Consider the following 14,774-nt stretch of genomic DNA (forward strand, 5'->3'; position numbering starts at 1 on the left):
CACCTTCAAAGCCCCATTTATAGAGATCAACAGCCAAAAAAACCTTGATTTATGGTTCGGTTATCCTTTAATGAAACCTCAAACATATATGAGTGTGTGTGTTTGTGTGAATTTAAGTCCCCCCAAAACACATTGAACAGTTTTTTTTCCCTAGAAGTCCATGTTAAGAACATACGGAACACACAAGACGGAATCTGTTTGAACTTCAAGGTTGATTGAAGCTCTATCTGTAAACTTACATTTTACTGTTTTTTCCAGACCTCTAGACCTTTGAGAAACGGTTGTCCCCAGAAGTGCTTGATAAAAAAGGCAGTCCACGGAAACCATGAAAACCAGTATGTGTGTGTGCAGGAAGTTCCATTTTTATGTTTAAGTTTTGTTCTTAAATGCAATTTTTCATAATAAATATGTACACTTGGAAGAACATAAAAGTAATCTTGAAACAGAAAGCAGGTCAAATTGTCCAGCAGTTTTTTTTCTGTCAGCCTTTAATGGTTTTGCAATCGCTGATTTTTTTGTGAGCGTCTTAACTCCAACAGATCTAGAATAATGAGTATAATGAGTATTTTCTTTACGTTTGCAGGAATGGCCACATAAAGTGTAAAATTTGACTTTCTTCCATTTTAAAGTGAACTCATTGATGTGTGCGTGTGCCTGCATATTTCTTGATGCAGAGATGACATCGCCTATTTTACCCATAAATAAATTAATACATAAATGAAAGATCCAACATGTTCTCCACCTTCATCAAACCGCGAGAACAGAAAAAGTAGAATAAAATTTAAAAAAACCCATGAAAGTAATGGATGTGTTGATTGGCCAATCATCCTCGTGACCTTTCCTCCTCTGTGCTGCCATTGACCGAAGCGTCCGCCCATCTCATTGACTGACAGTGGCGGCCTCTCAGGCTCCGCCCCCCGGCAGCAGACGCTATTTGAGTGGGCAGCAGCGAATTGTTGTACAGAGATCCGTTTCAGTGTCGTCAATGGGAAGCGCGCAGGCGGCGGCAAAGCGACTCTCCGTCTAGAACAAGTCCGCGGCTGCACCATGCTCTCCCGGTCCATCCCGTGTCTCTGGATTACTGTCTGCCTGCGCTTGTGCTGCCACGTGAGCGGCGGGGACGCGCAGAATGCCAAGGAAGGTGAGTTCGGAAAGTTTGGACTCTTGTCCCGGCCCGGTAGAGCAGGTTCCGACCTTTCAGCGGATTCCCCTCATGTCTTCCATTTACCGGCACGAAGCGCCATCTGTCCGCTGCGGGTCGTTTTTACGCGCAACGCTGCGCCAGCTGCGGTTTGAGTTTCCCCGCTCCGCTGCGGACAGTGAGTCCTGTGGAAAAAGCATCCATCTCCACTGCGAGGAAAACACGCGCGGATCGATGCGCAGGCTGCTGGAGGCGAGCGCGCCGCCAGCGCGCCGTCAGCGCGTGGCTCCAGCCGCTCCAGCGGCTCGCCTCCTCCTCGGTCTTTCACTTTTACGGAGCCACAACTTGCCGCTGACTCTTGACTAAATTATGAACCAGAAAACATTTCATTTCCTGGCACATTTATTGGGCTTGAGGTTAAATGAAGAAAAAAGCAGAGTGACAGAAGTCACAGCCCGGTGCGCCGCGGATGAATCTAGTCTGAATACGAGGTTTAACGGAGCAGATGAGGGGGAAATAAATATATCAAAATATTTTTATTCTGTCGAGTCGTCGTGGTGACAAATAAAAACCTAAGGATTGGAATTTAAAATGCAAGGAAATAAACTTCATTTGTCGGTGGCGCCGCGGCGCCTGTGCGCGCTGCGCATTCAAAGCGAGACGTGTGAGCGGAGATCCGAGCCGCGGGTTGCAGGTGGTTCACACCGAAACCCAGCAGAAATGTCCCCCGGAATGAGCGCGTGAGGCGGCCGTCCGTCCGTTTGGGCTGAACGGAATCACTAAAATTGAGTTTTAGTCAGAAATGATCCGTGTTCTGGTTTGTTCTCGTGTGCGAGTCTTAATTGCATGTTTTCTGATATAAAGTTGCCCTTCTGACGCGACCTGTCCGCCGCTGCGTCTTTATTGCGCGTTTCTGATGCGCGGAAAAAAAAATGGGTCACGAGCGTGCGCGCTATGATAGGCTGCACGGACGCGGGGCCCGCCGAGGCCCGGTGAGCCCCGGTGAGACTTAACCACCTGTCTCTTGGTTTCCCGTCACCAGTGATTCTGCTGGACTCCAAGGCGCAGCAGACGGAACTGGAGTGGATCTCCTATCCTCCGAACGGGGTGAGTAACGCCTGCAGAAGCTCTGCATCGCCTGCGTGCGTGTGTGACAGGAGTGAAACCGTTAAAGGAGACAAACAGAAGGAAGGTCTGCTCGGAGCAGAGGCATCATGAAGAGTCCGTTAACATTCAGTGCGCAAAGGCCCCGAGCACAGCGCCTGTTCCAGTCTGATTAAAACAAGCCGGGAGAAAGTTTTTGAATAAATGATGTGGGCACAAGCTGATAACCAATCTCCCTCAAAGATGAAACAAACGCAGCTCCTGTCTGCAGAAAACGGCTGTTTCAGCTGCTTTTGTCAGTTTCCTGATGTTTCTCTTCCCTCTCCATGTTTGTGGAATTCAAACGTTTTCTGCTTCTTTCAGTGGGAGGAGATCAGCGGCTTGGATGAGAACTACACTCCCATCCGCACCTACCAGGTGTGCCAGGTCATGGAGCCCAACCAGAACAACTGGCTGCGGACTAACTGGATCGAGAAGGGGGATGCCCAGAGGATTTTTGTGGAACTCAAGTTCACCTTGAGGGATTGTAACAGCTTGCCCGGAGTGGTGGGCACCTGCAAGGAGACGTTCAACCTGTTTTACCAGGAGACGGATTCTGAGGTGGGCCGGGGCTTGAGGGAGAACCAGTACGTGAAAATCGACACAATCGCAGCGGACGAGAGCTTCACCCAGGGCGACCTCGGGGAGAGGAAGATGAAACTGAACACAGAGCTGCGGATCATTGGCCCGCTGTCCAAAAGGGGCTTCTACCTGGCCTTCCAGGACGTGGGGGCGTGCATTGCCCTGGTCTCCGTAAAGGTCTACTACAAGAAGTGTTGGTCGATCATCGAAAACCTGGCCACCTTCCCGGACACAGTGACAGGATCGGAGTTCTCCTCCCTGGTGGAGGTGGAGGGAATGTGTGTGAACGACGCCGAGGAGGAGGCCGACAACTCTCCCAAGATGCACTGCAGTGCCGAGGGGGAGTGGCTTGTGCCAATTGGGAAATGTATATGCAAAGCTGGATTTCATCAAAAAGGAGACGCGTGTGAACGTGAGTCCCTGTCCTCTCACCTTTCAGTCATCAGAAACTACATTTCATTTGCTTTGAAGCCGATCAGGGAGATGCCTCCTGAATGAAAAATAAGAAAATGCAAATAGGAGATGAAAGGGCTTGGACAGCAGGAAAGTTGGAAAAAGAATCGAGGCCTGGCATCTTCAGTGTAGTAATTGGATTCCGTGTTAATTGATTGTGAGGCTCTTGGTTTCTCTGCATGATTCTGTTGACACTGGGATTAGTTCACTCCTCGCTCCCTCACTGAAGCTGAGAATCACAGGTCTGAGAGAAGCCTCTTCCTTATGAACCAAATGAGTAAAAAGACACAAAAATATTTCTATAAATTCTTCAAATGAAGAACAGAAAGCCATGTGTTTTTGAGTGCTGTATTGTGGCAATGCTCACAGCAGGACCACTGATGGGATTTTTAGATGCAAAATTCACCACATTTTTACATTTTTATTATATGTTTGGTACATCCGTTGTTACTATGACAACATTATGTGCACCCAAGAGACGTGACCCATCCGAGGTGTAGGGTTTTCAATAGAAGTAGAAAACCAAGCCAAGTCCTGCGTCTTAAATTCACACTGGAGTGAAGACGGCAGCGCTCATGACGGTTGAGTCGCTCCATCAAAAGAGTTTATGCATCCTTTGATTTGAAAAACATTTCCATTTGATATAACTTAGCACAATAATCAACAGGAACCAACACTTTTAGGACTTTAGGTGTTTTTAGTTACTGAAAATGAAAAGCAAAGTCACAACTGAATACTTTGAGATGCATCAAGCAAATTTAAGGCTATATGCCAGAGTTTTTCAAAATGGAATTGAAATAAGGCTACATTTGCTGTGCTGTCATGTTTTTAGCATTTACACCATGAGTATTACTTTACTGTAAAGTTCCATCAAGAGTTCAGAGAAACATTGCAGCTCTCCCTGATAATGACTTTCACTTATTTTGACTGAAAGGCTGACATCCTCATTTCAGTTTTATAGTCAGCCATCCCAATTTTTGCTGTTATAGATGAAAATCAAACATTAGATTCTATCAGTTATTGTGGCAACACTAGAGTCCTATTTTAAAGCTCCCCTATGACAATTTTGTTATTAGGAAATGTTCCCAGTAGTGTTTTAATTATGATTATGAAGTTTTTCACTAAAATCCCACAACCTAAATGTCTTAAAAGTACATTTTCCATGTTAATCTGAAGTCTCTTTCACCAAAATCTCCTCTGAAGGGGAGTGGCTTTTGGAGCTGATCTGACCCCCCCCCCACCCCCACCATCTGATTATGATAGCTCTGTGTCTCTCTAGCATAAATCTTCACCGCTGCTACATAAAAACCTCCATCAATCTGGGTAATGTCCAGCCGTATGGTTCTGATCCGGATGTCAGCTGGGACGAGGAAATGAAGATCTTCATGGACAGAACTTCCTCCAAAATCCTGATTCTTTCTCTCTTTTGAATTTCTCTACTTGGAAATGCAAAATCGAAATGATGTCTTATTACATTTGTTCTCATAAGAAAAATGCCACACAGACATGTTAAAAACTCCAAAAACAGGATTTGATCTGATATATTATTATTATTATTATTTTTTGCACATCCACAAGATTAAAAATCTTTTTTTCATTTTTTTTATTTAAAGATCAAAATAGAGAATTGTAAACATTAGCAGTGAAATTGATCATAATGATGGGGTAACTACATAAATGTGATCCTTTTTCTTCTCCTGTGGATCATTTTCACTCGCCGTCTGACTTGAAGCATAGAAATCATCTTGGATTAAAAGGGGGGGGGGGTCCAGCTCCCAGAATTTAAGTGGTTCATCAACTGAGCCTTTTTTTCTCCTTTTGTTCAAACTTCAATCTAAGCAGCTTATAAGGAGCAGTCTGTAATAAGTGAAGGGAATGCACCTAAGAGCAAATTGGCGTCGCAGGCAGACAAGCTTTTATGGCGTGCTGTCATCCATTAGGGACCCCTCTGAGGGAGGAGTGTTAATGAAATATATTAGGCCATGTAATTTAGAGCAACACCGCATGCCTCCAGTTGTGTGCCTCTAATGTTAGCAGGCTATCAGCGGTTCAGCCCCTCGGAGCGCCGTCTTATTGTCCTTGTTGTTTTAATATGCATAGATCCAGTTGTTCTGATCCATTTAAAGCAGAGACGTACAGTTTATTTCCACTGGGACCACGCAGCCACCTCCTCTTATTGTGCGGTGCTGCCGGGCCCTCGGAGCAGACGTGGCACATCTCTGTGAATTAATCAGTCTAGGGGTCAACTCAAACAAGTGGCGGTGGATATGGGCTGCAGCTCATCCAGTCTACTTTGGGATTGTTTAAAACCCAGGAAGGAAGCTGCTTTATGTGTCCGTGGATCACATTCCAGTCTTGACACTGCACCTTTATGAGCTTTATCTCCACTGAGGCATGAGCAGCTTTTGTATTAAGGGGCACTTAATCTAAATAAAATGAGAATCACGATGCAGCATCAGCACTTCTTCCAGCGGCTCCACTGATGCCAAATTGTCCATTCAGTAGTTTTCTTTAGAATACTTTGAAAATGTTCCTCAAAGCTGGACAGCAGTTTCTGTCTGGATGTAAAACAATGAGAGCTTGTCGAAGTGCTGAGGAAGTCCATCATCTTTAAGTTGAGGAGATTTGCTGTGATGATAGCTGGCTGCGCACGGCACCTTCTCTCGCACCAAAGAGGCGTTTATGGGTGGTGTGTGACAGAAAGGATCCGTGCACAAAGGCTGCTCCAAAGCCAGATGAGAGCACTCTTTAGACAGCCTCTCCTCTGAAGCGTCGGCGGCTGCTCTCATTTGTTCTCTGCCAGGAATTGTGAATAGGTCTGTACTTGTACACTCGTTTAGAGGGAACAACAGTTTGTCCTGCAGAACCAAGAGTTTGTCGGCCCAGATCAGAGAAGTGCTTAAATCAGGGGGTCACAGCGACCAACCGGAATGCTGAATTTCTGCCACCTTCGATTGTGCGTGTGTTATAAACTCCCCTCTCCCCACTTTTGAATGCTTGCCTTTGTCATTTCTGCGTCTAGCTCTTCTCAGCTTCATTCCTATGCAGCGTTTGCAACAGTTTCTGCGTGTCGTTAGTAGCTTTAATCTCACCAGCTGTTGTTTAGACTTCCAGCTTAAGAATGTGTAAAACCCGATTTGCATCTGATGCTCACTGAGAATTCTTCAACAAAAATTCTTGTTTGAAAATATAAAATACTGACAGGTGGTGTAATCGTATCAACCACATCTCAAGTTGGAGAAAATGACAGTAATGACAATTCTTAATCTGTAAATGCTGAAAGTAAATATTTGCTCCTGTGTTTGGGATAAATCTGCTTTTTCACCAACAAGGATCTTCCGTGCACCGCGGTGTGCTGCTCTGCTGGGCTGGACTTCCAAACAGGTTTCATCTTAACACTAAAAGCGTTAGGGACTAACCCAGTTGAGGATCATACTTAAATCCTTCACTAAAAAAGTGAAACATTTGATCAATTTACAAAGGTTATATAATTAGTTACATTCTAATTTTTTTGTTTTTTTGTTTACTCAAAAAATTAATTTGATAAAAACTAATATTTTGAAACGATACACATCACAGAGCTTTTGTTAATTGATCCAGTGTTTCACTTTTTACAGTGTTCTTGTAGATTTTCTTGGATCATCAGGATCTGATGTTTAATGTTTATATTGTTATGGGGGCTGGTACTGAATTGTATTCTGATATGGATCCGCATTGGCAGTATGGAGCTAAATTGGTGTCAATATTATTTGAAACCCAAATAAATCAAATAATAATAAAAAAAAAAAAAATACTGGTGTTTGGCCAAAAAAGAAAAAAACTTTATTTTTCAGTTTCAAATCTTTTTTTCACTTTCATCTACAGGAGTACAGTAAAAACTTCGTCATACTTTGGGTAAAAAAAATATTTGTCTTAAATTTCGATATTTCAACCAATGAAGTCCAAACTTTAAGCAGATCAGAATTTATTTTAGCTTCCATATAAATCCAGATGCTTGAAAGGTAAACAGAATCTCACAATACATCATACCTCCGCGGTCCTTCTGGTAATCTTCTCCGTGTAACGTTTAGTTTCATCTGGTGATTTTTAACAGGAGCCAGTCAGAACTGGAAGACAAACCTGCTGGACTTACAGAGTAACAGAAAGTTTAATAAAAAATGTTGATCTGATGACCGCGATGTAGCATTAGCATGATGCTAAAGCAACTTGCTGCTCCGCTTGTAGCCTGTATGTAAACACAAACCAGTTTAAAGTCGGACAATATTTTACTGACCAGGCTTTTAAGACCTGGCAGATAAATACAACAAAAATAATTCGTAGGACAATAATGGTAATAATAATAATATAATGACTCCACTGTGTATTAGCAGCAAACGTTACACAAAAATTGCAACCTTTTTTTTTCAGCGTGTCTGAATTTGAGTTCACAGTTACATGACAGCTGAGACATGTTCATACCATTTATTAATTATTTCTGTGCAATTTAAATAAAAAAATAGAAAAAAGTTTAAAAGTAACACACCATAGGTGTTTATGTGTAAAATTCTGTTATAATTTGATATATGTACACACACACACACATATATACACACCTTTTCTTAGTAATTTAAAAAGCTATTTGAATGATTTTCATTACATATGTTACGTTGAAAGTATGATAGTAAATAAATATTTCAATCTAAACCTTGTCCAGAATTGACAAATATAGTTATTCGGTTAATATTGTGAAATATATTATTATTGCACAATATAGAACAAATTATATTGAGACATAAAAGTTCCATATCGCCCAGCCCTAGTCCCCCTTTCCAGAGAGATACAGCGATCAGCGATGGCTTTAGTCCGGACCCGCGGCCCTCTTTGTGCGTTCTCAGTGAGGCTGCAGGTGGAGCGGCGTCGAGCCCTCACTCACGTCATCTGAGACGCCTCCTGTGTGGAAGCGAAGGCCTTCTCCAAACCTTGTTGTGATCCACTCATTCATCACAGTCAGCAAAGAGGGACCCCTTGTCTTTCACTCCTGCCCTCCCCCTACCCCCCGCCCGTCTTTAACTCTTTGTGAGGCTGTAAATGTCACTCTTCCTCTGTGCCCGCTGTGTTGGTTCGGGGGTCTCGGTGTTGAAAAAGGCCAGTTGAAGTGTCCCTGCCGCCTGCGAGGCCTTCATTCTGCAAAGTGCTGTGAAAATAGCCCCCATTCATGTGCTGGTTCTGCTCCGTGCTGGCCGCTGGTTGCATTGGAGTCGTTTGGAGACAGCGGGCTCTTGTAGGAGACACTGGTTTCTTTGTTTGGCTCAATGCTGAGAATGTATGTTGTCCAATTCTGACACATCACAGCATTATGGCACTAAGTAACCAGTGCCTGAGAAATGATTAACTGTTGACCCTCGGCCCGCGAGGGCGAAGCCTCAGACTGGAGGGAAACAGACGAACTCGGCCGTATCTCGCAGCTACGGGTGCATGCTAACAAGAGAATTAATGAGAGGATCCAGCGTCCTGTAGAATCTGGCACCATCCATCTTCACTGTCAGGGAGTCGGACAGAAGTTAGTTGGAGACTGATTGATGATGGAGCCCCCTGAGGGGAAGGCCTGAACGCCACAGCTACCACGCACAGGAGCAGCCCGAGTGTCCAGGCCCATTTCCAGGGCTGCAGAGGAAGCCGTGTTTAGCATTTTAAATGAAGAGTCAGGAGGTCTTCAAACATCCTGATGTTCCTCTGATTGATAAGGTGGGAATTTAATGGCTGCCTTTACAACTCCTCCAGAGCTTAATTATGCAAATGACAGGTGTGTGCCGAATCCACAGGAGACGCAAATGGATCTAAATCACTCAAGATTGAAATAAACCGTTGATGGATGGGATCTCATCGCGGCGCTTCCGGTGTCGGCTTCACGTGAATGGCAGCATTCTCCTGCAGCTCAGGGCTTTTTCCTCAGCCTGGCAGGTAGCAGTCAGACACACAGATGTGCTATTTTTTGCCAGCAGTGCTGCTGGCAGCCTCTTACAACTGATTACTTAAAGGAGACTCGGTGCTGCCCGCTGCTGAGCAATCACCATTCGTCAAGTAAAATACTAACTGTCCACTAAAATGTAAAGATTTAGTACTTTGTCCATTTTCCTGATTGAAATCTTTTTGTTTTGGATTGTTGGTCAGAACAACTGTTTTTTTTTATACTAACAGATGAAACAGTATATATCTATATCATTTGTGTATATATGATTAATGTCTGAGACTAAAACTACACAAAACTCTGCATTTGCAGCAATAATTCAAGTCTTTATTTCAAAAATCAACATTTTACAAAAACAAAACAGACTTTGTTTCAAACAATATGGCTGTAAAACAAGCCAGCTGCTAATTTGACACACAGTTTAAGTCCCAGTCCAACCATCTTTAGATCGTCCCAGCGGTCTTTAGAATATGATTAAGCCGTTTTAGACAAATAATAAAAAAAGGATAGTTTTTTAGGACATAGTTTCTGCAGAGGGGCAGCAGTTCATCAGCAGCTCACCAGACCCCGCCCCCCTTCCCATTGCCGAGAGCTCTCTGTTTACAGTCTCTCCCGCTAGCTTACAGCCCTTCACACCCCACAATTAACAGCAGTGCAACAAGATCCAGGTTCCATCGTAGACCAGAAGAACAAAGACGTTCATGGATCCATTTGTCTGCTCATGGATGCATCTAATTGGGGCAGAGCAGAGAGCTTGTGACTTTGGTGAACAAAACAGCACGAAAGAGAAGCTGATGGACTCTTGGAAAAAGTCACGAAGAAGGCCCACAAAACCCATGAAAAGTGGAAGATTCTCTATGAACTTATCTTTCAGATCATTCTCTTCCTGACTGCGTCCCTGACTGTATTCCTGCTCATTCCTTTCTGTCGTAATTCCCTCTCATTAGTGGACTGAAAGTCAGCGGCTTCCTCTGAGGAGCAGACAGTGGAATGATGGAAACCCAGCTTTGGCACACTGGGAGAATTTATTTAACTTCCACATTCAGCACTCTCTTTTTAAACATACACTTCCAAACGAGGAGCAGAAGCACGAAGAAGATGTTTCCTGGGATATAGACGGCTGAGCTGGAGCCAGCAGCGCTTTCTGTGGAATGCCGCTGCCCTGTCAACACGTCAAATGAAACACAAATGCCTCATTTTACATCGGAAAACGTTCTGCCCCAGGCTCTGCGGCTCGGTAAATATTTGTCTCTGGTTATGTTTGCTAAAGAAACAAAATGCCTGTTTTATGGCACTGAGGTTAAAAAATGGATGTTGAACACACACTGTGAGAAATAAAAGAGTCTGAGGCTGGAGAAAATCAGAGTGCTTTACAGGACTGTTAAACTTTCTCTGAAAATACTTTACGACGTTGGAAAGTATCATTAAAAAACTTTAGAAATGCTCTCTTTTTTCCCCTTTAAACCATCAGTCACTCTATTATTTTCTAAAAACAAAGACTTTAGAGTTTCTAAAGAACACAGGTTTGATCTTCAGTCTTGATCTGTGAAACGGTGACGTGAGGACAGCAGAGCAGTGAGCGTCTTTACAATCCATCATCCTGCAGATCTAGGAACAGAACAAACCCAGTCCTGAACTCCATGACCCCAAACTGCATTAACTATTGTCACACTGTGAAGAAATCCGTTTTTTTATTTAGTACGTTTCTTTAGAAAACTGGAAAAAATAAACACAATTTTCTAAATACATCTTTATTCATGTTTTACCTAAAAATAAGTAAAAGTAGCTAAAAAAATAAAAAAGAAATCATTAAATAATTTCTTATTTTATAGCAGACTTTCGTGCAAACAGCAAAATAGTAAACTCTAAATTAAACTAGATACATTGCATTATTTCTGAATAATGCTAGTTTGCTAAAGATGCTAGCGCTGATAGAGGAAAATGATGAAACTGATGGCTAAAAAAGCTGAAGCTGAAAGCTTGTTGGAATCTTAGCTAGATGACAGTTTAGCTAAAAAACTAAAAAATATCTAATTTTGCCAAAACAGCTAACATGATGCGAACATACTAGCTAACATACTAGTTGAACTCCAAATTTGCCTAAAGAACTTGAAAATTTTCTGTTTTTGCCAAAACAGCTAGCATAATGCTAACATATTAGCTAAACCCTGAATTAGCCAAAAAAAACTGAAAATAAGTCAAAATTAGCCATAAAAAGCTAAAATAAAAGCTAAATATTAAATTACTCTAAAAAATCTAGTAGTTGCTGAAGATTTTAAAGTTTTTTTTCAGAATTTGAGCAATTTAATTTCATAAGGGGCATATTTTGCCTTAAAGTATATAGATCTCAGCATTTTTGGCTATGTTTTGGAGCATAATTTATTTTAAAATTGATATTGACAGTGAACCTTTCTTTTTTGAACTTCCATGTACTTTTTAAAGTTAAAAACAAAAGAAAGAAAAGTAGTTTTCATTTCTTTTAGGGTGATTAATCACATATCATACCTATTTTTATTTGTGTAACTTATGGAGATATTTCTTTGTTTAGCATTTTTTTAAATTTAAATATCTGTCTAAATTTCTAAAAAAGTTCTTCTATTTGAATCCTTTGTTATTTTTCTATTTTTGGTCATTTTTGACAGTACTTTTTCAGTATTTCAGCAAACAATAAAACCTTTAAATTCTTATTTGCTGCGGTGAATGACGTCATGTAGCCACAGGCTGACTTTGCAGCAGAATCACTACCTTTGTTGCACGCTCCACCATCTGCACAGCAACATTTCCATCTCACATTCAGAATCTTTTCACCGATAATTGACGACAAGCAGCCGAATTGCTCTGGAGAATGAAGAGAAATCTAAATTTGAGGCAGGCGGCAGAGATCAGGTTTTCTTGGCTCTTTGTGTTGGTTTTGGGGCATTCTTTGGAAAAAAGCTTTTTCATGCAAATTGCACCAATTTATTTGAATTTAGCAAGGAGCAAAGCAGTGACTTATCAGCGGCGGGGTCTTGGAATCTGACCTGCCAGTCCAAATTTGAGACTGCACGTTGCATCCCATGAATGGACATGATCCAAGTAAACATGGGCCATTCTCACGCAAACAAAGCCATATGGTCAGCTCTGCTGCCTAAAGACTCCGGGAGCTGCAGACCGGCAGACCTCTGACTCTGCGTCAGATAGTGTTAGTCCCTAGGTGACACGGAGCTCCGTGCACGAGGTCGCAGAATATTAACTTCATTTACACATGGCTGAAGACCGGCGCACAAACACAATGGAGGTCTTGCTGCTGCGTTTGGTAACGTGAGCGCCCTGCCTGACAGGACACTGTCAGGAAGAAGATGGATGATCGCAGCAGTTGACCCCTGATCGCCAGAAGAGTCACCTCTCCTCCCCCCTGCATGACAAAGGAGCCCCTCCCACCAGCAGTGCAAAGGCTCTCATCTCAACTTGCACTAACAGGTTCAGACATCTCCATCGATCCTGACTTTCAAATCTGCGGCAGTTTCAAGCTTTTGGCCTTTTTAGCAAACTAAACTGTGTCTTTTTTTCGGCTGGGCTGCCCGCTGAGTGCCTGAGAGGGATGTGATCAGACAGGCGAGCACCGTGTCACAGAGCAGCGTCTTTGGTGTTCGCTGTTTAGTGTCCCTGTGGCACAAAGGTGAAAGTGATATGCGACCGGGCCTCAGGGTCCCGCCGCCTTCAGAAGCAGCGGGCGGGGAGGGCCGTGTTGTCAGCGGGGCCGTTCCTCTGGGAGGCCTCAGACCCCGGGCTCACAGCTTCAATCTTCTTTAAGAGGAAAATCAATAAGTTATTACATAACCGCACAGTTTTCTCTCTCCTCGACTCACACTGAGGGCAGAAAAAGGCGAGGCTGAAGCGGGCGTCGCACGTCTTCAAATGTTTGTGAAGAACATTCTGAAGACATGATCAGAAGAGGATCAATCAGAGTTTTTGATGGACGAAATGAGTCATAAAAAGTCAGTGATAGATGGATTTGTTTCCTATTGAGCTGCTGTATTTGACTTTAGGAAGCTTTTCTTAAGCAAGACTTTAGAAAATGTGAACCAAAAAACAACAAAGTACATTCTGACTCACCGTGAAATCCAGTCCTGCTGAAAACAATGGCGCAGAGGAGAATGTCATTTTGACCTGAAACAACTGCGATACACACGCTATAGAGTGACATTTATTTTTTAAAAATCACAGCTTTTACATAATTTGTTTATGTCAATACCAACAATTTTCTAAATGTAGGCTCTGTTTAGCACACTCGTTTTGTGAGTTTTTTTTTTTTTTTTTAAATTAAGCTGAATTGGCTTTTGAAAGGGAATTGTACGGATAGCAAAGAGAGGTAATCAAATCAAATCAACTTGTTAAATCAAACCTGGACCTAATGTATCTGAATGGCATTTATTAATCATAGTGCTATTTTATGGCTATTTTTACACTGGGCTGATTTTCGACAAAACCAACTGCTTAACCCTGTATAACCCATCGTATCATATTTAATACACACATTTCTGAGACCCCCCATCTCATCTCATTAGCACTCATTAGCACTTTCCTAAAAAACACATTGGATAGAACTTGTTCCAGGATTTCTTCCCCATAGTTCATCATCCTTCCTCTAAAAGGGTTACACGGCTTTTACTGCTTTTTTCAAAATGGCCGCTTCCATGAAATATCAAAAATACTTTATGGGAGAATGACTCAGCTATTGTTTTTTTTTTTTTGTTTAGTTTTTTTTTGTCATGATAACTCGCTGTAATTAAAAAAACGCAGAATTTTTGGATAATTATGTTTTTATAATCCAGTTAAAATGTGTGGATCAAACTATAGACAGTGGTTAAATCAGAAAATGTTTTTTTTTCCCTCTAAGCACTCTTGCATCTTAAGCTACCATTATTATGAGGAAAAACTTACATAATCACCCAACTAATCATTATTGATATGATCTTTCTCCTACAAAACTGATCTTGAAGAAATGTTTTGTGGATTCTATCAAAGAGTTCAAAAAACATTTCAATTCTTAGAAAATTCTGTGTTTTTATATATAGTTGGCTTTACTTTTTTTAAGTTTGAGGAAATTGAACCGACAGAACTTAACATATTTTCTAAACCACCAATAGCAAATCTGAGTGTGTTTCTATATAAAAAGAGTTGTGTTGCGGTGAAGTGGTTGCTTCTGTGTGAATGTCTCTCCTTGAACACCTGCTTTGGCTGTAAACTCACTGTATCAGTGTTAGTTTTACTCATCAGACTGTAATCCATTGATTGATATTGTTTCAAACAAAGAAAGCGTCTCTCCGTCTGATTGAAATGGGTGGAAAGGTCAGGCTTTCATTTCCTCTGTCGAGCAGCAGTCTCATTAGTGTACTGACACACAAATATTCTACAGCCAGCTTCTGTTTTGTCTGTTTGAAATAAGTTTTGTACTAAACTCCTTATTTCACCACCAAGTGATAAACTTTAGTTCCAAACTCTGTTGCAACCATCAAACCGTAAAGA

At 42.0% G+C, this 14,774-nt stretch overlaps 1 protein-coding gene across 4 annotated transcripts in view; it reads left to right on the plus strand.

The window, feature by feature from the left end:
• Nucleotides 1-934: 934 nt before the first annotated feature.
• The window catches only part of epha7 (eph receptor A7), a 123,666-nt gene continuing 109,826 nt past the window's right edge, over nt 935-14,774 (plus strand). For 3 of the 4 annotated variants that reach the window (XM_024291028.2, XM_024291029.2, XM_024291031.2), the window contains exons 1-3: nt 935-1,141; nt 2,184-2,248; nt 2,609-3,278. In XM_024291028.2, coding sequence (XP_024146796.1) covers nt 1,048-1,141; nt 2,184-2,248; nt 2,609-3,278 — 829 coding nt within the window. In that variant the 5' untranslated portion in view covers nt 935-1,047. The remainder of the gene's footprint in view (nt 1,142-2,183; nt 2,249-2,608; nt 3,279-14,774) is intronic. The other variant, XM_024291030.2, reaches the window with a different exon arrangement.

The sequence above is a fragment of the Oryzias melastigma genome, linkage group LG24 (genome assembly GCF_002922805.2).
Source record: "Oryzias melastigma strain HK-1 linkage group LG24, ASM292280v2, whole genome shotgun sequence".
Classification (NCBI taxonomy): domain Eukaryota; kingdom Metazoa; phylum Chordata; class Actinopteri; order Beloniformes; family Adrianichthyidae; genus Oryzias; species Oryzias melastigma.